General features: G+C 49.3%; 1 protein-coding gene across 1 annotated transcript in view; it reads left to right on the top strand.

Annotated features, from left to right (window-relative positions):
• Nucleotides 1-22142, top strand: part of ALK (ALK receptor tyrosine kinase) — a gene marked incomplete at both ends in the record, with an annotated part of 721303 nt that overhangs the window by 582728 nt on the left and 116433 nt on the right. Inside the window, 3 exons of the mRNA XM_080711348.1 lie at nucleotides 1513-1644; nucleotides 10739-10870; nucleotides 13115-13215. Of these exons, the coding sequence (XP_080567474.1) occupies nucleotides 1513-1644; nucleotides 10739-10870; nucleotides 13115-13215 (365 nt within the window). The remainder of the gene's footprint in view (nucleotides 1-1512; nucleotides 1645-10738; nucleotides 10871-13114; nucleotides 13216-22142) is intronic.

The following is a 22142-nucleotide window of genomic DNA, read 5'->3' as shown; positions in this document are numbered from 1 at the left end:
GACTCCTACAATTAAACAGGCTGGACTTGTGCTAGTTTCTGTGTGATTGGAGAACAGGCCAGTGAAGCAGAAAATCATGGAATTTTAGATATTAATGATCATCTGCCCTGGAGAGCCCGACTTCAGAGTCGGCGGAGTCTGGCTCCAGACAGGGTTGGAGAAGCCCACCCCTATGGAGGCTCAGCGAGTCTGGGGTTTGGGGCCCTCCTGAGCACTGAGGTGGGTGGGATGGGGGTAGAGTGACTGTTGAGGCACCAGCTACCATGGGGAGAGACAGAAGACCAGGCAGAGGGAGACGCAGCCACCCTTGGGGGCCAGTCCAGGTGGGCTCTGCCAGCTCAGTTCCTGAGAGGCCAGAGGCCCCCACCTGACACCCACCAGAGCCGAGCAGCAGGAGGCCCTGTCAGGGGCACTGAGGCAGAGCTGTCTGTTTAATAGGTGAGGCCAGGTAACCTGCTCCTCCTACAGCCTTCAAGACCTACAGAGAGGCCAGTAAACAGCTAGTTAAGAATTACAATGTCTCATTCTTAGTGCAGAAACTAACAACTGCTAAAATGTTCAGGATAAACTCCTCCCTGTCCCTTCCACTCTGGATACTATGATTTATCTAAGAATTTCAGGACCAGAGCAAATCTTAGGAATACAGTCAAAATCCCTCCTTTTCTAGAAGGAGAGACCCCAGCAGTCAGATGGACAAGGATCACGCTTGGCCTCACATGGCCAGGCATGGAGGAGCTAGCCCAGGGCCCAGAAATTGGTGCTCACCTTGGTGGACTTCACATTTTCCAACATAAAAAATGCTGTGTGAGCTGGGAATGGTGGTGCACGCTTGTAATACCCATGCTTGGGAGGCTGAGACAGGAGGATTACACAGGTTCAAAGCCAGCCTAAGCTACTTAGTGAGGCTCTCAGCAACTTAGTGAGACCCTGTTTCCAAATAAAATATAAAATAGGTCTGGAAGTATAGGCCAGAGGTAGAAAAGCCCCTGGGTTCCACCCCCAATACCACCAAAAAAAAAAAAAAAAAGGTGCTGTGTGCCTCTAGAACTCACTCAGTAAGTCCCTCCAGTGCTAGAATCTGTGAACAGGAAGAGAGGGTAGGATACACTGGATCAGTTATGCCTATTGGTTGTCTAAATTTGACCTTGAGTGTAGAGCTAACCCTGCAGATGAGACTCCACCTGTGCGTGGGCTGTCTGCCTGGCAGCTAAAGCCCAGATTTGAGGACCCCAGAGTGTCTGAGGATCAGAGACCAAACCTCAACCACTAGCTGCTCTCCATTGCTAGAACACGAGGTCCCCCACAGGCTTAGGGGTGCAAGAGGGGCTTTGGCTTCCTCCCAGCTGCTGTGGTTGACCTTGGGCAAGGCCAGGCTGACAGGTAGGTGTCTTGGTTGGGCCTTGGTACCTGAAGAACAAAGTAAGAGGGACTCTCCTGGCAGCCTTGCCACAGGACAGCCAGTGTCTGGAGCCACCCAAACTGACAAGGGACATGTGTCTGTGTACTCTCCAGGAACATCCCCAGGCTCCAAGATGGCCCTGCAGAGTTCCTTCACTTGTTGGAATGGGACAGTCCTCCGCCTCGGGCAAGCCTGCGACTTCTACCGGGACTGCGCCCAGGGAGAAGATGAGAACCAGCTATGCGGTGAGTTTGGGGGGTGCCTCACCCTGCCCCACCTTGCCCCAGCATGCCTCTCCTGGCCCCATTGCCCCAGGCCCCTGGCACACGAGCTTGGACAGCCTTCTTGATGTCTGCTGACCCTTCTGACTGCTCCACCAGCCACACCCAGTGTTCTAGAGACAGCTGAAATGCGTGGTCTGGAATCAGTACAGTTCTCCGTGCTCTGTGGTCACATACATTAAACACACCATACAGGATCTTGTAAGTTAAACTCTCATGATCCTCAAGGCAGAGGAAACATGGGCCAGAAAGCCCCGCTCTGCACCATGATGGCGGACCCCTGCCCATACATCCTTCGCTTCTGAGCCCTGTCTTGCAGCAGACACCTGCTTCGCTCATTCTCCTCATCTTTTGCATTCCCCAACTCCAGCAGTACCAAGACACTGTGCAGCTCCTTCCTGACCCCCTGGCTTTGCTCCTGTGCCTCCCCTGCCCGAAACACCCTTTTCTTTCTCAGTTATATCCACTCTTTCAAGACTGGCCCCAAGAGTTGACTCTTCTAGAAAGCCCCTGACCATCCCCCTGAACGTTTGGCTGGGTCTTCTTCCTCTCATCCCTCCCCCTTGTTCTAGTATATCCCCCCCCATTCCTAATCATTTCCATTATTTTTTATTCATGGCATTATTGAAATATAATCCATATACCATACTAGCCTCTGACTTGAAGTGCAAAATTAAATGTTCCTTAGTATAATTATAGGGTTGTACAAGCATTATCACAATCTAATGTTAGGATATTTTTATCATTCCAAAAGGAACTCTTGAGAATCTCTCCCCCTTGTCTTCCAATATTCCTAGCCCTAATCAACCACTAATCTTCCTTCCATTTTCTATAGATATGACTATTCTGGGCATTTTATATAAATGGAGCCATACAATAATGGATCTTCTGTGATTAATTTCTTTCACAATCTCTTTGAGGTTCGCCCACATTGCGGCATGTATCAATGTTTGATTCCTTTTTTTGCAGAATAATTTTCTATCATATAGATAGACCACATTTTTCTCATCCATTGATTAGTTCCTTAGCATTTGGGTTGCTTCCAGTCCAGAGCTACTGTTACTAATGCTGCTACAAATATTTATTCATGTACAAGTTTCTGTGCGGACATACATTTTTCGTTCTCTTGGGGATGTATCTAGGAATAGAATTCTCATCTCATATAGTAACAGTACATTTAACATCTTGAGAAATTGTCAAACTCTTGTCAAAATGTCCGCACCATCATGCATGCCCACCAGGGCTCCAGTTTCGCCATCTCCGTGTCAACACTTATTATTATGTCTTTCTAATTTAGCCATTCTAGTAATCATGCCACCATTACAATTTATGGAGGTGGTTTCTGTGTCTTTCTTCCTCTTTGAAGGCAGACTGGGTACAGTTATCTTTCCCAAACCAGAATCCTTCCTGATTCCTGGCAAAACATTAAGTGTTCACTGACTCTTGATTGATTGAAATGAGTGAATAAGTTTAGAAACTTGACATCTATAAAGAAAAACCAATTGCGTTTACACCAGTAGTTAGGAGAAGTATCAACTTCCAGCCAGTGCTCACTCCCCTTGAACACAGTGCTCCCAACAGCTGCTTCCCTCGGAGCCATCATTCAATGTTCTGTTTTGCCAGGGTAACCATGAACACCTACATAACAGTGATAGTGAACTAGGAGATGTGCAGACTCCAGGACAGGGGCAGAGGACTGGGTTTCTGCCTTCAAAGCACTGAAAGTCTAAGACATGTGCTGATTCTGAAGTGAGGGAGGCTCAGCTGGGAAACTGTGAGGCAGAGTTATACCTGGGTGATCGTGGTACCCAGACCAGAAGTAAATGCCTTGCCTCTCATACACAGACCCCAAGACGCTGCTGGACTAAGGAGAACTTTGCAAAATAACTTAGAAATAATGTAACAGTGTCCCCAAGTTATCTGCACCCCTGGGAGGTTTCAGTTATACTCATTTAAATGAAGCAAAAAAGACATCAATTTTTTCAATCAGGTGTGGTGGCACCCGCTTGTAATCTCAGTACGTGGGAGGCTGAGACAGGAGGATCGCAGGTTCACAGCCAGCCTCAGCTACTGAGCGAGGCTGTCAGAAGCTTAGAGGGACCCTATTCCAAAATAAAGAATAAAAAATAGGGTTGGTGGTGTAACTTGAAGGTAGAATGCCCTTGGGTTATATCCCTATAAAATCCAACATCCATTTGTGATAAAAGCACTGCAGAGAATCATAATAGAAGGAACATACCTCAACATCATAAAGGCAATCTACAATAAGCCCACAGCCAACATCATATTAAATGGGGAAAAACTTTGAGAATTCCCCCTAAAAACAGGAACAAGGCAAGGATGTCCATTATCACCACTTTGCTTCAATATAGTACTTGAGACTCCAGTACTGGAAAAAAAAAAGACATCTACTTTTCAATATTAAAAACCTCATTTTTAAGCTGGGCGTGGTAGTGCAAGCATTCGGGAGGCTGAGACAGGAGGATCACAGGTTTGCAGCCAGCTTCAGCTACTTAGTGAGGCCCTTTGCAACTCAGTGAGACCCTGTTTCAAAATAAAGAATAAAAATAGGCCTGGGACGGGATCGGAGCCTGCCGAGGGGTTAGGCCGCTGCTGGGGCCAGTGAGGCCAGCATCGGAGCCTGCCGTGAGGCAAGGCCGGTACTGGGGCCTCCGAGGCCAGGATAAGAGCCTGCTGAGGGGTTAGGCCGGTGCTGGGGCCAGCGAGGCCGGCATCGGAGCCTGCCTTGAGGCAAGGCCGGTACTGGGGCCTCTAGGCCAGGATAAGAGCCTGCCAAGGGGTTAGGCCGGTGCTGGGGCCAGCGAGGCCGGCATCGGAGCCTGCCGTGAGGCAAGGCCGGTACTGGGGCCTCCGAGGCCAGGATAAGAGCTTGCCGAGAGGTTAGGCCGGTGCTGGGGCCAACGAGGCCGGCAGCGGAGCCTGCCGTGAGGCATGACCAGTCCTGGGGCCTCCGAGGCCGGGATCGGAGCATGCCGAGGGGTTAGGCCGGTGCTGGGGCCAGCGAGGCCGGCATCAGAGCCTGCCGTGAGGCAAGGCCGGTACTGGGGCCTCCGAGGCCAGGATAAGAGCCTGCCAAGGGGCTAGGCCGGTGCTGGGGCCAGCGAGGCCGGCATCGGAGCCTGCCTTGAGGCATGACCAGTGCCGGGGCCTCCGAGGCCGGGATCGGAGCCTGCCGAGGGGTTAGGCCGCTGCTGGGGCCAGCGAGGCCGGCATCGGAGCCTGCCGTGAGGCAAGGCCGGTACTGGGGCCTCCGAGGCCAGGATAAGAGCCTGCCGAGGGGTTAGGCCGGTGCTGGGGCCAGCGAGGCCGGCATCGGAGCCTGCCGTGAGGCAAGGCCGGTACTGGGGCCTCTGAGGCCAGGATAAGAGCCTGTCAAGGGGTTAGGCCGGTGCTGGGGCCAGTGAGGCCGGCATCGGAGCCTGCCGTGAGGCATTACCAGTGTTGGGGCCTCCGAGGCCGGGATTGGAATCCTGCCAAGGGGTTAGACCGGTGCAGGGGCCAATGGCCAGCATCGGAGCCTGGCGTGAGGCAAGTTCACTCCTGTGGCCTCCAAGGTCGGGACCAAAGCCAGCTTAGGGGTTTGACCGGTTCAGGGGCCAGCGAGACCAGAACTGGGTCCTCCCATGAGGCAAGGCCGCTGCGTGAGCCAGCGAGGTCTGGATCAGTCCACTGAGTAGCCAGGCCACTACTGGGACCATCAAGAGTGGGATTGGTACTTGCAACGCAGCATGCACAGAGAAATATCGCAGAAAATATAAATCAGATGCTTCTCTTAATCAGCAATAACTAGGAGGAAAAGGGCAACAGGAAGAGGTTGAGCTATAGAAAGGGCCCTATAGTGAAGCAACTAATGTGATCAATCAGAGGGTATGTAATACTGGAGGACGGAGCCTCTTTAAAATGCAGGAGGTACATAAACAAATGTATCAAAGTAAATCACCAAAGAAGTGTGGGATGGAGGGAGGGGGAGGGAATGGGACGGGGGCTGGAGGAGGGCTAATTGGATGATGTGTGCTTGTATATCCTCTCAAGTCTTGTACTCCAATGTGATTGATATATGACTACAATGCACCAATTTAAAAAATAAATTAATTAAAAAAAAATAAATAAATAAAACATGTTTCAAGCCAAAAAAAAAAAAAAATAGGCCTGGGAGTGTAGCTCAGAGGTAGAATGCCCCTGGGTTCCATCCCCAGTACTGCAAAAAAAGATTAAAATAAAAATAATAATAGATCTTATTTTATATGAAGCTTTCCAATGAAGTTTTGCAATTATAGTGGAATTGTGAGATGTTTTAGATAAAACTCAGGAGTCGCTTTGCTTGTCCTGCTCTGTTCTGCTCCTGGCCTTGCTCACAGAATTCTAACCACACACGTGGCCCTAAACGCAGGCGGCTGGCCCACAATGCCCAGGGCAACAGTCTGTGTGTGTCACTCTAGTTATTTGTGTCTGCAGTGATTCCAGCAGTGCCTCTGAGCTGTGTGATTTCACAATTACCTGTTTAAAGGTTTTTGATACCCATATCCCAGCTGGAACACAGGTGGGGCAGGCCATGCCCTGATATACAGCTGGGAGAAAGGAGGCGCAGAGAAGGTAATTGATTTGTTCCGGGTCACACAGCATGCCCAGGGCAGAGCTATGATTAGAGCACTGAGCCTTCGGGATCCAGGCCCTTACCGTGGGCACTTTCCTAGCACTTCAGAGCTTGCCCTCATGAATTTCCAGGCCAGGTCCAAGCTTCAGGGGAGCCCAGCGTGGACACTGAGGGCAGAACCCTGGGACCCAGGGGCCTTTCAGGTGTACTTGAAAAACTGCTGACCAGCTGCCATCATGGCACTGCACCCTGAGGACGGCCCTGTCCTCCCACCAACTCAGTTGCTAGGAGGGAATCAGTTCAGGAGGAGAGTTGCTACCATCTTTTCCCACTCTGGTCTTGGCAGAACTCTTCACAGGTATCCTTTTCCTGATCTGTGAGCCCCCTTCTCTCTGGCATTTTTGCCATTTTACCCTTTCAATCACTCTGTTGATTCCAGAAACCCTCCCCATGAAGATATCAGCACTCGTGCCAGCTAACACTGATGGAGTATTTGCTGTCCCGTACTGCTCCTCGGGTACTAACTTCATGCTCCCCAGAGTCCTAGGGGCACTGCCATGCCCCTCTCAGAGGGCCGGGAGCTGAGGTGATGGTGCGTGATCGGACCCCTGCCCAGTGGCTCGGCTCAGATTCCGACAGAGTAACTTCATAGTACACACCCTGGACCACTGCAGGCTGGACTCACCCGTTGTATGAGTTTCCAGCATTTGGCTGTGTGCTAAGCACTAAACCTAGCTATAGACTCATCCAGGACAAAGGGAAGAGCCAGGCAGGTCCAGGGCTCTGCCACCTCCTTTTCATGTTGGAAGGAGAAAGGAGCAGGTCATTGGCCTCTACTGTCAGGGTCCCAGTTTCCTCATCTGTAGCATAATACCTATCAACACCTCTGCATTTTTTAATTAAAAGCATCTCCAAGTCTCAGCAAGACATGTCAGCTGCCTTGACCCACTGAAGGGTGTCTGCTAGATTCCCTGTGTGTCCTGAACAATGGCTTTGGGGGCCAGGGGTCTCGGCTTCATTCCCTGATGGGCTATGGCAGAGGGATCTTCCTGCTCCCTGGACTCAATAACCTGCAGTGTGGGGATACACTTCCTGCCAGGCAAAAACAGGTGGTTGTTGTTGTTGTTGTTGTTGTTGTTGTTGTTGTTGTTTTTAAAAAAAGCTTATTTCTTTATTATAAAATTAAACATTCTGGTTATTAAATACTTGGAAAACCTAGAAAAGTACACAAGAGAAAGTAACTATGGCCCATAATCCTTCCCTGTCAGACATTCAGAGACAACCATTACATTTTGATGTATTTCTTCTAGCATTTTTTCCATGACTCCATATTTTCAAAGAAACGTATAACACATATTTATCAAAAATGTTAAACAGAGTTGTCACACAGGAAGGAAAAGAAGTAGTGTCTCCTGGTCTAGAGTTTCTCTACTTGGCAGCTCCTGCGGCTGTGGCTGAGGTCACATCTTTGTGACTCTGACAATTTGTCTCTTTTAGATGGGAATCAGGTGTCATAATTGCCCGATGTCGCGGGATTGATTGACCCCCACACAGCCTGATTTGCCAGGCAGCCAATGAGATACCTGGCTGCAGCCCAGGAAGGGGGCGGGTTAGAGCGTTGCCTCTCAGATATGAAGGCGCGTAGCAATTACCTGGGGAGCTTGTTAATAACACACATTCTAAATCAGTGGGCTGGGAGTCACCTGAGAATCCTCACTTCTAATAGTTTCAGGGGCAAGGTGGGTGCAGCTCGTCTTTGGATCTCATTTTGAGGGACAAGAAATTAGAGGATTGAACCTGCCTCCATTTAATTCTGCGCATCAACACTGAAGTCCTACAGTGTGCCGAGCACTCCGTAGGTGCTAAGAGTGAATGAGAGAAGAATGGGTTGACCCCATCAGACCTATTCCCTGGCCCTGCCTTGCCCTCCACAGCAGACCTTCACAGAAATTTCCCCAATTCAACTTAATCTGCAAGGAGGCTCCCTCCTGAGGCCGGTCTTGCTGGGCACTGCTGCCCTGTGGCTTAAAATAGTCCTCTTGCTCCTTCCTCCCTTCAAGGTTTTAATTGTCGCATAAAGTGACTGTTAACCTGTCCTGCTCTTTTGCCTGCCTCCTCTCCCTTTATTCAGTCAACCAAAAAGAAACAGGGCTTCCAACCCCAGCTCACCCAAGATCCTTCCCCAGCAAGGACAAGGATGTGTCTCTAGAAGACAGAGAATACCGAGGGCTTTCCTAATTCCTGTCCTGGTGTGGAGCATGGGCAGAGCTGCCACACGGGCAGCCCCCGTGAGACCCTTCCAGAGAGGCAGCCCAGGGACACCCCCCAAATGGTGTTGGCTGTTTGAACAGTTTTCCCAATGAGGTCCCCTAGCTCAGATGTGAATGATAACTAATGCCACACCACCACTTTCTATTGGCTGTGTAACAAGGTGTTTCTACACTCCCTTATTTTTGTTCTACAACCTACCCTGTAATAGACACTAATATGACCCCATTTTACAGTTAAGTGATGTGAGACTCTAAGAAAAGAGGCGACTTGCTGAAGTCACACAGCAGGGAGCAGTAAGGCTGCGGGTCAGGGTCCTAGGGCTGTTGTGGCACCAGCATCCCAAAGTCAGGCTGAGTCCTCCCTCCGCCTCCTGAGTGACGGGCTGGGCAGCCCCCAGCCCAGCCCTGCCCGCATCTTTTATCGCAGTCCTTGGTTTTCAACGTACCCTTGTGAAGAATGTTGGGGAAGGTCACTTCCAGACACCAGTTGGTTTCTGCAGGAGAAGTGGATGTGGGATCCCTTGGGTGGGGGAGTAAAAAATAAAACAGAAAGATCTCCTTAGCGTTTGGATTTTTAATCAGAGGAACATGCGGGACTTGGGGCGAAATGATTTCTTCAGGGGGGTATAAATGGGAAGAGATGCTCAAAGTCAGTGACAGCCTGTTTTAATTTATAATTCTGCCTCTGTGTGAAATGCACAGAGAATCAGGGGGAAATGAGTAATAATTCACTAAGGTGCTGTCACCACCAGGAAGCGTTAAGGCCCTCTTTGGCAGCCTACCTGCTGCCAAGAGGCTGAGACAGAGGAAGGACATGGCGTGCGGGTCTCAGCTAGAGATTTCCTTCCCCTGTGTGGAGATGGAGGCCGGCTGCTTCTTCACAGCGTGGCCTGCAGCCCCTGGGTGCTGTCAGAATAGCCCAGAATGGCCCGCTAACTCCTGCAGCTGATATCCCCGCTCCCCGCCAGAGCTGATCTCAGAGGATGCAGCAGAGAGTGAGCATCTAGCCCCCTTCTCCTTCTCTCCTCCTTCTTTGGACAGCTGGGGATAACACGGGCCTGACAGCCAAATGTGGTCTCTTCAATGACAACTCGGGCCAGTCTGGTGTGGAGCAAAGGATCATGGGCCCTTTCTGCAGAGCCTGCAGGTGGTTTAGAGTCCACGGCGACTGGCAGTGTCTAAGCAGGCCAGGTGATGCTGCAGTGACAAGCTATCTTACCCTCAGTAGCTTCACATAACATTGGCAGGCCCTGTCCAGTGCCCACCACCATCACAGCGGAACAAGAACACAGGAGCAAGAATGCCTCGCTCACTAACGCAGGGCAAGAGAGACTGATCCAGAGGAGTCACGCACCGCTTCCACTCACATTCCACTGCCAGGACCAGCCACGGAGCTTCGCTTACCTGCAAGAGAAATGAAAGAGTGAATGTGGAAGGTGTTAAGTTCTAGTACTTGTCTCTGCAGGCGGGGTGATCAGAGAGACCCAAATCAACCCCGCTGACACTACCCCTGCCCTCCACGCTCTGGTCATTGTGCCAGCTATTAGAAACGGGTTCTGGCGAGTTATACCTTGCCTTCTTCTGCGGTCACAATTGTGGTGGATTAAGGTCAGAGTTGAGAAGCAGTCATCTGGGTTTGAGTCCAAGCTGGGCTACCTGCCAGCTGTCTGACCTTGTGCAGCTCAGGTTCATGTGGTTTAACATTTCTGCCTATAATCATTGTATTTGGAAGGCTGAGACAGGAGGATCACAGGTTCGAGGCCAGCAACTTAGTGAAGCCCTGTTTAAATAAAAAAAGAAAGAGAAGATTAGGGGTGTAGCTCAGAGGTAGAATGTCCTTGGGTTCCATTCCCAGAACCACATACACAAATAAAAATCCTGAGCTGCTCTTTTTTAATCTACAAAACTGGACTAATAATAACCATCCTTTGAAATTGCTAATATTATTGCTGTTTCGTCTTCTGAAGATCAGAAGACGGTAAGCCAGCACGTGCCCGAGCTGGGACTCGGGGGCTTCTCCTCGCGGGGGTCAGTATCATTAGACATGCAGTGTTCTAGCTGGGGAGCTGTTACAAGCGAAGATCATTTGGTTACGCCAGCTAATTTGACTCGACTTTGGCGTTTTGCCTCCAGCAGTCCTGGAAATGACTGTGCCCCTGTGCTCTCTCCCCAGGTAAACTTCCTACTGGCTTTTATTGCCACTTTGAGAATGGCTTCTGTGGCTGGACCCAAGACACGCTGTCACCCCACACACCCCGCTGGCAGGTCAGGACCCTAAAGGATGCCCGCTCCCAGGACCACCAAGGTACCAACCTCTCTTCCCTTCTCCCTGTGCCCATCTCCATGTTCATGTGGACAGACAAGAGACTTAAGGCCCCACCCTGGAAATAGCCAGGCTTCACCCACCCTGCAGGGTGCTTGCCCAGAGCTTACGGAAGGCACCCACACATAATCCCTCCTTCTTGAACTTTAATATGACGAAATCTAGCCGAGCTCAATGTCACCTTTTGTTACTTAAAATGAGAAGTCTAATGAAGGATTATGAAAGATGGCAATAATAAGGATCTATTTTTTTGGACAATGAGGTGCTACCATCCATGTATCACGCACAACATTTGCTGAGAAGTGGGGAAAGCCATCGCCCTCTTTATGACTTGGCGAGACTGAGGCACAGAGAGACCTTGTATCACTTTTTCAGGCTGCACTCTGGGAACGGTGCCCCACATCTAGTCCATTTCCTCGGGCCCAGTCTCCACAGCCCCCCTACTAACCCCACCCTAACTTTGCCTAGCAATTCCTATCCACCCCTCACTGGGATCCATGCTCCACACTGACTGACCACCAGGAGTCGAGGTTCCCACACAGCCAGGAGATGGCCACCCGCAGCTGACGTGGCTGGCTTCAGACACAGAGCAATAGCCTGGGCAGGATGTGGGATCAGAGAGGGTCTGTGGCCCAGCACAGCTCCTAAGTCAGTTTTCTATGAAGACCAGCCATGATTCAGCATTGGGCTGCACACAATGGCTTGGCCAGGCCCTAGGGCCCACCTCTATGCAGGCTGAGACTGGTGGGAGAAAAGGGTCTCCCTCCCCCCCCTCCCCTGTACTCACCTTCTTTTGGTGGAACCACATAACCTCTTACCAAAATCTCCCTTCTTCCAAACAAAGATTACATGCCCCATGGATCATTTTAATAAGTAATAATAATATGTGTGATAGGACAACACCTGCATCTACTCCAGGTCTGCTGTGCAGTATGGCAGAGCCCACGCAGCTCTGTTTTTCATCTTAGGAGCTGGTTGCATTGAAGTGAGTTGGCTTTGAGTCAGGATGCTCTCTCAGTGCACAGGGGGCCTCACCAGATGTGAAGGACTCAGGACTCCTACTTCTCTCCCTAGCCTCCTCGTCACGGGGCTTCACCCTTAGCAACCCTGTCTGCAGAAAGAACAGAGAGAGCGAGCTCACAGTCAGGCATGATCATGTCTCTGCTTCTAATTTGATAATTTACCCTACAACACCCATAGCAAGTAAATATCTAGCCCTTTCTGGATACCACTAGTGATGGGGCTCCCACGGCCTCTGCAAGTTGCCCATCCTATTTTTAACAGCCCTAAATCACAGTTTTCCCTACCTAGAGGCCAGTTCCACCTCTCCATGAATTCTACTCATGAGTCACAATTTTCCCACCTGGCACCCCACAGGGCTAAATTTCTCCCTGTATCAGAATGGCAGACCTTCAAATATTTGCAGACAATAATTGTGACCCATCCATTCCAGTGACAGCGTTTCTTTCCCCAGTCCCATAACCCCAGCTCCTTAAGTCTGCCTCACACGTGCTAAGATCTATGACCAGTCACTCTGCTCTGGACCCACCCAAATTTGTTACTTGGTAGGAACTCAACAACAGACTTTACTGAGAGATGGAGAATAGAGATGAAGGGTTAGGGTAATGTTCAAGGTTCTGTGGCCCCCTAAAAAGTTGTGAGCTCACTCTGGTTTCCATCTCCACAGCACTCACTGGCTCCATGATGGTCCACAGTTGCTGGAAGTTTAGAGAAGTTTCTTCCTGCCACCATGTGAGGTTTTCAGCTCATGGTTTTCCAGCTTTTTAGATTGACTATAGTGCTGAAAACCAAGAAATGGGTCTCTCTGGGCAGAACATGGCCACAGCATGATGGGGGCTCCAGAGCAGGGGGATGAAAGGGAAGATCATAGAGGCCACTGGAGTCATTCTCTGTCATGACCAGCTGTGGGGAAGGACTGGGAGCCCAGATGCTTCCGACTGCCCCTGGGGTAAGCCCATGAGACTGGGGATACAGTCGCCTGACATATGACGCTTTGTCCTTAAAGGCAGTTTGGAATGAATGTCTTCAATCCAGAGTTTGTTGAGAATAAGAAATGGGATTCCATATACACTGTAGGTCAGAAACCAGTGTTGCCAAAGGTGTCCCTAGACTAGGTAAGAACCATGCAAAACCCATTTGCTCTGCACCCCTGAGCTCCTCAGTTCAAGAAAATGGCATTTGTGACTATTTTTCTTTCTCCCCCAGGCCATGCACTGTTGCTTAGCACCACCAATGCTCCCATGACTGAAAGTGCTACAGTGACCAGCGCTACGTTTCCTGCACCAATGAAGAACTCTCCATGCGAGGCAAGTCTCAGTGTTCCTCCAGTTCTCTGACTGCTACTCACACCCTTGGTACTTCCAAATAAACCCACGCAATTATGAACATCACATGGATGGCTGGGTCCATTGATCTCCTGGCGGGACAAGAGGGCCATTTTTGCCATGTTTCAGGCAGATGGCATCCACCAATATGGTAAAGCCTCATCTTCAGAGAATCTTACCTTAAACACTCATACTCGGGCACACTGAATGATTTGCAGTAGGGCCTTATTTTATGCCAGCCCCAAAATACTTCCCAAGGCATAACTGGGAGAATAACAATGATTTACTGTCGGTCGCAGTGACAACTCTTACTCGATCTTCCTCAAGCAGTTTTATTACCCCAGGTTCTTATACAGTTTCCATTCCTCTTTAATGCTCTCTCAACGCCCTCTCAGGTAAAAACAACATCAGTCTTCTATCCTCTCCCTCATCACTTCACCAACCCTCCTTCTGGCACTCTACATCTCTGCTGCAGCACACACCGGTCACAGTGGTGGCTTTGTGAACATGTCCGTCCCAGCTCGGAGCCCGGAGCAGTCCGCCAAGGAACTGCTCTTCCTGTCCACCAACCCTCTTCTCTCTGCCCGCTAGGGCATGCGCGCTTTTTAACCTTCTCCTGGGCGGGCAGGTGGTAGCACGAGGCGCTGCGTCACTAATCATCCGTAAGGCGCCTGATAGGGCTCACTGCGCAGGCTCAGGGCACCGCCAGCCTCGTGAGCCTCGTGACTTGGCTGCAAGCCCAGGCGCCATCTTGAGTCCATGCTGGCAACAAGCCTGGGTGCCACCTCGGTCCTGCCGAGTGGGCCCCGACAATTTACAAAAGACTTTCTACAGAATCCTTTTTGAAAATACCAAGATCTTATAATGCATTTTAAGTATTATAAGTAATGAGCCAGGTGTGGTGGCACACGCTTGTAATCCCAGCATTTGGGAGGCTGAGATAAGAGGATTGTGGTTCACAGCTAGCCTTAGATACTTAATGAGGCCCTTTGCAACTCAGTAAGACCCTGTTTAAAAATAAAGAATAAAAATAATAGGTCTGGGGGTATAGCTCAGAGGTAGAAGTCCCCTGGGTTCCATTCTCAGTACCACAAAAATAATTATAAGTCGTGGAAACTTTTATTTACATAAATTTCTCAAAGACATCAATGGCATTCTATCAGGCACTCCAAAGCCACTCCTCCAAAGAGTTCCTAGAGCTGTTATCTCTTTGGCATGGGGACCAGAGGCCTGGATTCAAGTTTCTTTGCAGATGATCATATTCTTTAGGGCCCATGAAATACACTTTGGACCCCAACATGACCCAACAATTAAGCTCCTGAACTCTGGAATCAATGACCTGAGTCCAAAGCAGGTTCTACCCTGATTGACTGCATAGTATGAACTATCCAAACAAGGATAGTTCATTTATTTCCCAGCACCTTAGTTTTCCCAACTGCAAAGTGGAGGAGACATTAATAGCGTCCGCAAAGAGGTAAAATTCATTAGTTTCATATACATAAAGGCATAGAAGAAAATCTGGCACAGAGTGGGCACTAAGATAAACAGCTAACAGTGCCTGGAAACCTGTATAAATGAATGGGGGGAGGAAAGGAAGTTAGCAAAAAGTCGTACTGTTGGCTCTTGGAGGACAAGCCTTGCCTTGGGCATCTCTACACACTCCACGGCATCCATACCCACACCTCGCACACAGTAGAGAGCCAACGCGTAGATCAGACCTGGCAAGTCCTCTCTTTGGAAGCTCACAGGAGCAATTCTTACCCGGCCTAGCTTCAGTAATAGCTGGGCACCTCTGAGCAATGTGTTTCCTTTCAAGCTGTGGACACAGTGAAACTGAGCCCCTCACTTCTCTTCTTGGGCTGGGAGGAGAGACTTCAGCCTGCAGAGGTAGAGATAGCAGCCCTCCTGCTAAGGGGCGAGAGTCAAGCCTTCCAGGTGTCTTGTGAAATAAAAACTCACAGGCATAAAAGAGAGAAGAATGGCAAAGCGTACAAATGAATTTTTTAAATTAGAGGAATGGTTAAATTAAAGCTGAGGCTCCCCCTTGTCTAAGCAAACAAGACTTCATGCTATACAGCTGGCAGCCGCCTCGCTCCTGGTTTGATTTTATAACTCTGCGTTTCCCTTCTTTCTCACTCTGTTCTAGTTTATATTTTATGTATTGCTCAGCCACCTTTAATCCTTTTTGGAAGAAGTCTAGCCAGAAATAAATAGATTCGTTAAATTAAATTGTATTTGAGGAACCCTGTTATCTCATGCAGATGGTGGGAGAACAGTCATTGTTGATATTTCTTGGCTGCCTCAGAGCAGGTACCCAGACAAGGAGGCTTCTTAAGAGGAAATCTGAATGAGGACAGATGGTTGGCCCACCTGAGAGGACAGGAGGATCCTTAAAAGCATTTGGTCTTTAAATGTATTCTTCACTGGATTTAATATGAGCCTAATTTCAGAAAAAGAAATGTCAAGGTAAAAGTGATATTTTTCTAATACTCCATCACTTCTCTGATAACCTTTGAGTTGATCAATAGCTGTAACAGGTGTGTTCTTTTACTGGCCTGCTTTATTTTTCCTCGAGTCAAATTTGCTTTAGGCTATTTCTGCTATTTCCTGCCCTTTTCTAGAACTCGGCTCAGCAAGCAAAATGAAAGGAGGGAAGGAGTCCCTCCTGCATTTACATTACTTATATTTAGATATAGTTACATTATTTTACATTCAGGTTTTCAGATCATTCGTCTAATGCTGATGGGCCTGTGAATTTCTAATGTTGGGTTCAATGGTTTGATTAGAAAGAAAAACAAAACAAAATGAAATGAAATAGAAATATGTTTCCAGGTTTGTAAGCCCCACCATTTATTTTATCCAAATCCTAAAGACAGAAGCGAGAAGTTGATTTTCTTCTCTCAGGTTGGCCAAACTCAAGTGGTAAAGACACTGTGTGAGGTTAACTCAGGGACCTCGAGCCCCACCAACCCTCCAGTGGCCTCTGTGGGCTTTGTGGACTAAAGGTAGGAAGCTTGAATGCTACGTAGAGCTTTGGGGAAAGGTCCCTGGTGAGAGTCCCTGCCTTCAGGGACTGAGCTCCAGGGCTGATGCCCACCAGAGAGCATCTTTCTCTAAACTCAGACCATTCCTGGTCTCTAGAAAATTAATTTGTGGCAGATCATCTCAAAATGCTCCTTTAAGAAACCCCACAATCATCAGTGGCTTCCCATAGGAGAACTGGTATTGTCTTCAAAGAATATCCTTTAAAACCTAGGAGCAATGCCGGGTGTGGTGGCGCACGCTTGTAATCCCCATGCTTGGGAGGCGGAGACAGGAGGATCACACAGGTTCGAAGCCAGCCTCGCTGGCTTAAGAGTCCCTGTTTCCAAATAAAATATAAAATAGGTCTGGGAGTGTAACCCAGAGGTAGAAGGTTTCCACCACCTAAATAAATGAATAAATGAATAAATAAATAAATAAATAAAACCTAGGCGCGAGCTTACCTAGTGAGTCTGTGTACCCACCTGCAATCACTAGAGAAATGTGATAAATAGGGATCCTTGAGCCCTGGCCCTGACCCCTTGAAATACATCACTGAGTGGGGCCAGGACTCTGTATTTCCAGCCCTTGCTGGTTTGGTTGAGCGCTGGAACTTGAGATCCCTCAGCTGTAGGTTTGCTCGTCAACTGTGCCCAAAATTCATTCTGAGCCCACTCAGAAAGTTTCCCTCCTTCCCTGCGGCTCCAAATAGTGTGACTTAACTTGCCTTTTAGGCAGATGGGTCAGGAAACAGGTTAGAAAAGATGGAGTGGAAATGGAGGAGACAGAGGGGCTGGGAGAGCATGGAGCCAAGACAGACCCCCACCCACAAAGGAGACAGAGGGCACCTGTGCCCAACCCAACTTCCAGGGCATTCCAGAAGCTCACCAGCTCCCACCTCCTTTCTCCAGTCGCCAGCTTGCAGCCACCGCTGCCACCTCTCCCTGGCCAGCCGCTGCTGCAGGCGCTGCCTCCTCCCTGTCTCTGCACAGTTGCACACGAGGCATGAATATTTAAAGACCTCTGCCTCGGCCAGCCGCAAACAGAGCGAACATTGTGCAGGTTTTGGGTTTCCCCCTCCCCGCAAGCTATTCTCTACAGGAAACCGGAGAGCCACTTACCACATATTCTGATTTTATTTTTATTTTTATTTCACCAAGCTCTAGCTCAAATAATTAAAGTTGCCGCCAGGGAGGGGACCCTTGCGGTGGCTTTCATGCACTTGCTTGTTGTCAGACCTGCTCCAGTCCGCCTGGGCTTTGAGACACCCTCCGATGTGTCTAGCATCGCAGCTGCTGGTAATAAAGAGGATGAAGAGTAGCGGGGGGCTGTCTCCGCCCCTCCCCCTGCCTTTCACACTCCTGGAAGCCCGACTGTCTCTACAAGCCCCGTGTGGTTTGAAAGTCTGTTTTATTTGAATAGCCGGCTTGTGACTAGAATAATTTAAACTGTGTTCTCAAGCCAGAACAAGGCCTGGGCAGGGGCCAGGAGAGGGGGGGTCCCTTGCTTTCTTTCCCCTCCTAATCATGGAAGCTGTTTTTTTTTTTTCTTTTCTGTGAGCTGCAAAGATGCAAGGGACCCAGAAAGCGGGGTGTGACCCACCCATTTTTGTGATGGTCGGTTTTCTTACCTTCCCTCCACATGTGAATACACGCATGCCAGCCTCAAGAAACACAGCCCAGACCTTCCAGACCTTCAGTCAGCCCAGTGGTAACAGGAGTAGCTTTGATTCACTGCTGGGGGCCACAGAGTTCAGTGTAGAAGGCAACCATGGGGCTCCTAGGGTCTGCTAGCCCTGGGGCGGGGTGGGGGGAGCCAGCAAATGTGGCCCAGAGGGACATGGAGAGGAGGAGACCTGTATCTGGAATTGGCCTTTGCCATCCATTAAGCCCTGCATGAAATCCCACTGAGGAGTCCCCTATGGAGACAGGGCCTTGAAGGCTAGAGGCCAGGGAAGTCTTCAGCAAACTGCTCTCTGGTTGACTCTGTGACACTTTTGAGGGTGCAGCTGATCATTCCTGGAAATGAGGCCCTTCCTTTCCCTCCAGCCTCCCAGTGCGACTCAGAAACAAGACAGGGTGAGAGTCCTGGCTGTATCGATGGGGCTTATTCAAGCTCAATCTGCTTCCCCCGGGGTGGACAAATAGGACTTTCAGGATGGGAAGAGGAGAGGAATTTCTGTAACTGGTGTGTTTTTAAACTTTATCATAAACTCAATGGCAAAATCCCCTGTTGAAGGGTAAAAAAAGAAGGATAAGAGTAATCGTAATTGTAAGATGGCTTGGGGTAGAGGAAAAAATTAAAACAGAAGGGCTGTGCCCTCCACAGCCCCTGCCAGAACCTCAGCAGGGTGGCTGGGAGGTGGGGGGAGCAAGAAGATTCGATTCAGCATTTGATTCAGGTCACTATACAGAGAAAATCCTACATGTCAGGGGCCTCAAGCAATCCATCTTAGCAGAACAGGAAAGAAATGCACCCCAGACCCAAACCAGCAGATACAAATCAAGACCAAACCCGGATCTGGGCTCTGAACTTCATGTTCTATCACACCACCCTGTTGGGACAGGGACAGATGGTTCCTTTTTATTTCAGGGGTTAGGGGATTAACACTGGTCAACATCAGGCACCACCATGCATCCCTCCCCACTGAAGGCAGTTGTAGCAAATCGCCCCATTTGTGACCAAGGAGCATTGCTGTGAGACTTAAGTGTCATTTTTCCAACGTGTGTGACCCCACGTGAGCTAACTAATGCCAGCTAATCAGGAAGGAGAAGCTACTCCAAGGCTTCGTAGGCTTGGACCTAAATAAGGTTATTTCCCGGGTTCAGTCTACCTTTTGCAAAAGAATGTCACATATCATGACATTCTCCAGGCCCCTGGGATGCTCCGACTGGAGCGAAGGTGAGAAGTCAGAGAGGGATGTGGAGACTTGGGAGTCATCAAAGGCTGCGCCCTTCCCTTCTCTCTACTAACCATTCTTCAGCTAGCTGCTGACCAGTAGAAGAACATGTCAGGGTCAACCTGGGACCACCTCTGCCCTCATATAACCCAGCAGTGCTGCACAAGCACTGTGGTGGTTGTGGAAACGCTCTGGATACAGAGCTGCGGAAGCCGAGAGCAGTGGTGCACACCTGTAATCCTAGTACTTGAGAGGCTGAGACAGAGGACCACAGGTTTGAGGCCAGCCTCAGCAACTTAGCAAGACCAAACAAATAAATGGCTGAGGGTGTAGCTTGGAGGTAGAAACACCGCTAGGTTCAATCCTCAAGAGTAAAAAATAAAAATCAATAACTGAGGATCAGTGCCAAGCGACAGGGAATTCCAGGGTAGCATCATCCCTCTCACCAAGCCCAAGCAGCTTTGGTCAGGTATTTAAGAACCAAGATACCCATCAGGCAGAGTTCCCGTAGATGTCCAGTCCCCATCTCATATGATGCTTGAATATTTATGCAGCGACACAATGTTCCTCATTCAGAAGAAAGGAAGCCCAGCCCCAGACCAGACTTTGCTGCTTGCCTAAATTAAGAGCAAACCCTGCTGGTCTTGCCAGGGATTATTTTCACATTCACTGTTCTCTGCACATACAGTGAGTCTCCAGGAAATGCCTTCCTCCTACACCCCGACCACGGTCAGGACCTCATGCAGGATGTATGACATCCATGTGGGTTGTCCCCTCTCTGCTCAGAAGGACATAATTTGGGGCCCAGCAGGAAGCAAAGTAACCCTCTAGCTCCTGCAGGGTGACACTGACACCTGACACAAGTCAGAGCAGCATGGGGCAAAAGGAGCCTCAGCAGGCAGTGAGGGTCAGTGGGAAGAGCAGGAGCTTGGGGTCAGGGACCCTGAGAAGGCCACCTTGCTCTTCTCAGCTTCAGACTCCTCTACAGGACTGTAGGGAGAAACAAGTGAGATGAGGGATTAAAAACTGCCCCTCCTGGGTCTAGACATGCCTAGGTGCTCGGTGAACACCATATGCAATTTCTACTACACTGTGGCTGCTAGGACCATTATTGGATTTGTGTGATGATTCCAAGACCAAGACCAAGGATCCTGAATCTAGAGAACTTGGCCTCTGCTCCACCCGAGCCATTGCCCTGCTCAGTGGCTGGGGTCTAAGTAAGCAGATGCTGTTTCTCCTCTCCCCTCCCTGCATGGACCTTGGAACACCCTCTTCCAATCCACCCAAAGCCCCTTTGCCCTGCTGCCCTTCCAAACAGATCAATAACCACTTACCTCTATATAGCTTCAATGTGTCTATAGAGGGGCTTTCCCAGGCCCCTTGAGAGGAGATGACACTGTCGCCCACCCTGTGAGTCCCCCTGAGGTTGACAGTACATCTGAAAGCCCAGGAGGACCCTAGCTCTGGCAGCAGCCTACAGCCTATCAGCAATCATCTCATATACCTAAACTAGCATCACTGTAATAAGAATCCCCCGTATGTTGAGGGTTGCAAAGCCTCTTTGCAATTGCCCCCGTGAAATCTCCCCCATTCCACAAATGAGGAAGCGGAGCAGCGTGCACTTCACTGGCTCGGATGAGCTCACAGAAACCAGGGAGAGCGAGAGAGGTAGGAGGGTGGATGATGAGCCAAGAAGAACTGACTTTAAACCTACCTCACGGCCAGCCACTCCAGAGGACAGGCCACAGGAAGCCAGACTCTAGCCTGGTGCTTATTCAACAGAAGAGTTAAGCAAACTTATTTTCAATGTGAAGGGCTATGGTCTTTGGGTCGCTTACAGATCACTCCGCTGCATTACACTAAGAATTAAGCCAAATGTCTTAATTAGAGCACAGGAGAAAGAAATCTTCCCTTAGCCCAGAGCTGAGGGAGAGGACCCCTGCTATCTCTAAAGCCAACTAAGGTTTCTGTCTGTTTGTTCTGCAGTGCTGAGGATCAAGCCCAGGACCTCACACAGGCCAGCGCAGTGCCCCACCACTGCGCTCTTCCCTGGCCTAAGGATGCATTTTTAAAATATTGATCCCCTGACACTATGCTAAGAATTTCATCTTCATTCTCTCACTATCAAGACAGAGTTGTGAGGACTCATAACCCCCCTTTACTGATGCACATACCGGGTTTTAGAGAGCTTTCTATTTTGCCTGAGGTCAACCTGCTGGTAAGTGGCACAATCACTACTTAAACCAGGTCTGTCCAACTCCAAAGCCAAGTCCACAAACACTCTAACATCCCTGGACTCGACTTAGGTCACCTGAGTTTAATTCCTAGCTCTGCCCCACTTAGAGAGGAGCCATCCGACCACAAGCAAGCCACATCCCCTAATTGGAGATAAAAATACCTGCTTTTTTTTTTTTTTTTTACTTGCTGTGTGAGGCTGTTACCAGCATCAGATGAAAATGTGAAAACCCTTTGTAACCTTCACGATACTTTATGAATGGCAGCAATTATTATGATTATCTCTCTTCTTGCCTTGCTCAGACATGAGAAAGTCGTGGCTGCAGACATTTTGTGTTCCATTTTCTCTCTCAATTAGCAGTGTGTGGGCAGGTTGGGGCATTATTTTACTAGCAGTAGCCCCAGGAGAATGTGCCCAATAAGCCAACTTAATCAATAACTAATTAATTAATTGTGCAGGCCCTCAAGGATAAAGGCTAGCAAGAAGATTCCTCATTCAGTCTCAAGGATCCAACAAATGTCCCGCTGGGATTTCCAAGCCAAAATAATCCTTCCCCCAGCTTCTAGAGCTGGGAGGGCCCTGAGCCTAGCTACTCATGGTGATATGAGTACTCATGGTGATATCATACTCATGGTGGTATGATAACTCTGCCAGGGTACATGCTAATGGGCTGCAGTAATCAACAGCAATTGTAATTGCAGTTGGACATAATTAATTTAACACCTCTCAGCTATTCAAAATTAATACTTCTCC

The sequence above is a fragment of the Muscardinus avellanarius genome, assembly GCF_963383645.1.
Source record: "Muscardinus avellanarius genome assembly, chromosome: 15".
In the NCBI taxonomy this organism is placed as follows: Eukaryota; Metazoa; Chordata; class Mammalia; order Rodentia; family Gliridae; genus Muscardinus; species Muscardinus avellanarius.
The sequence above is the reverse complement of the archived record's forward strand: the minus strand, read 5'-3'. Positions and strand labels throughout refer to the sequence as shown.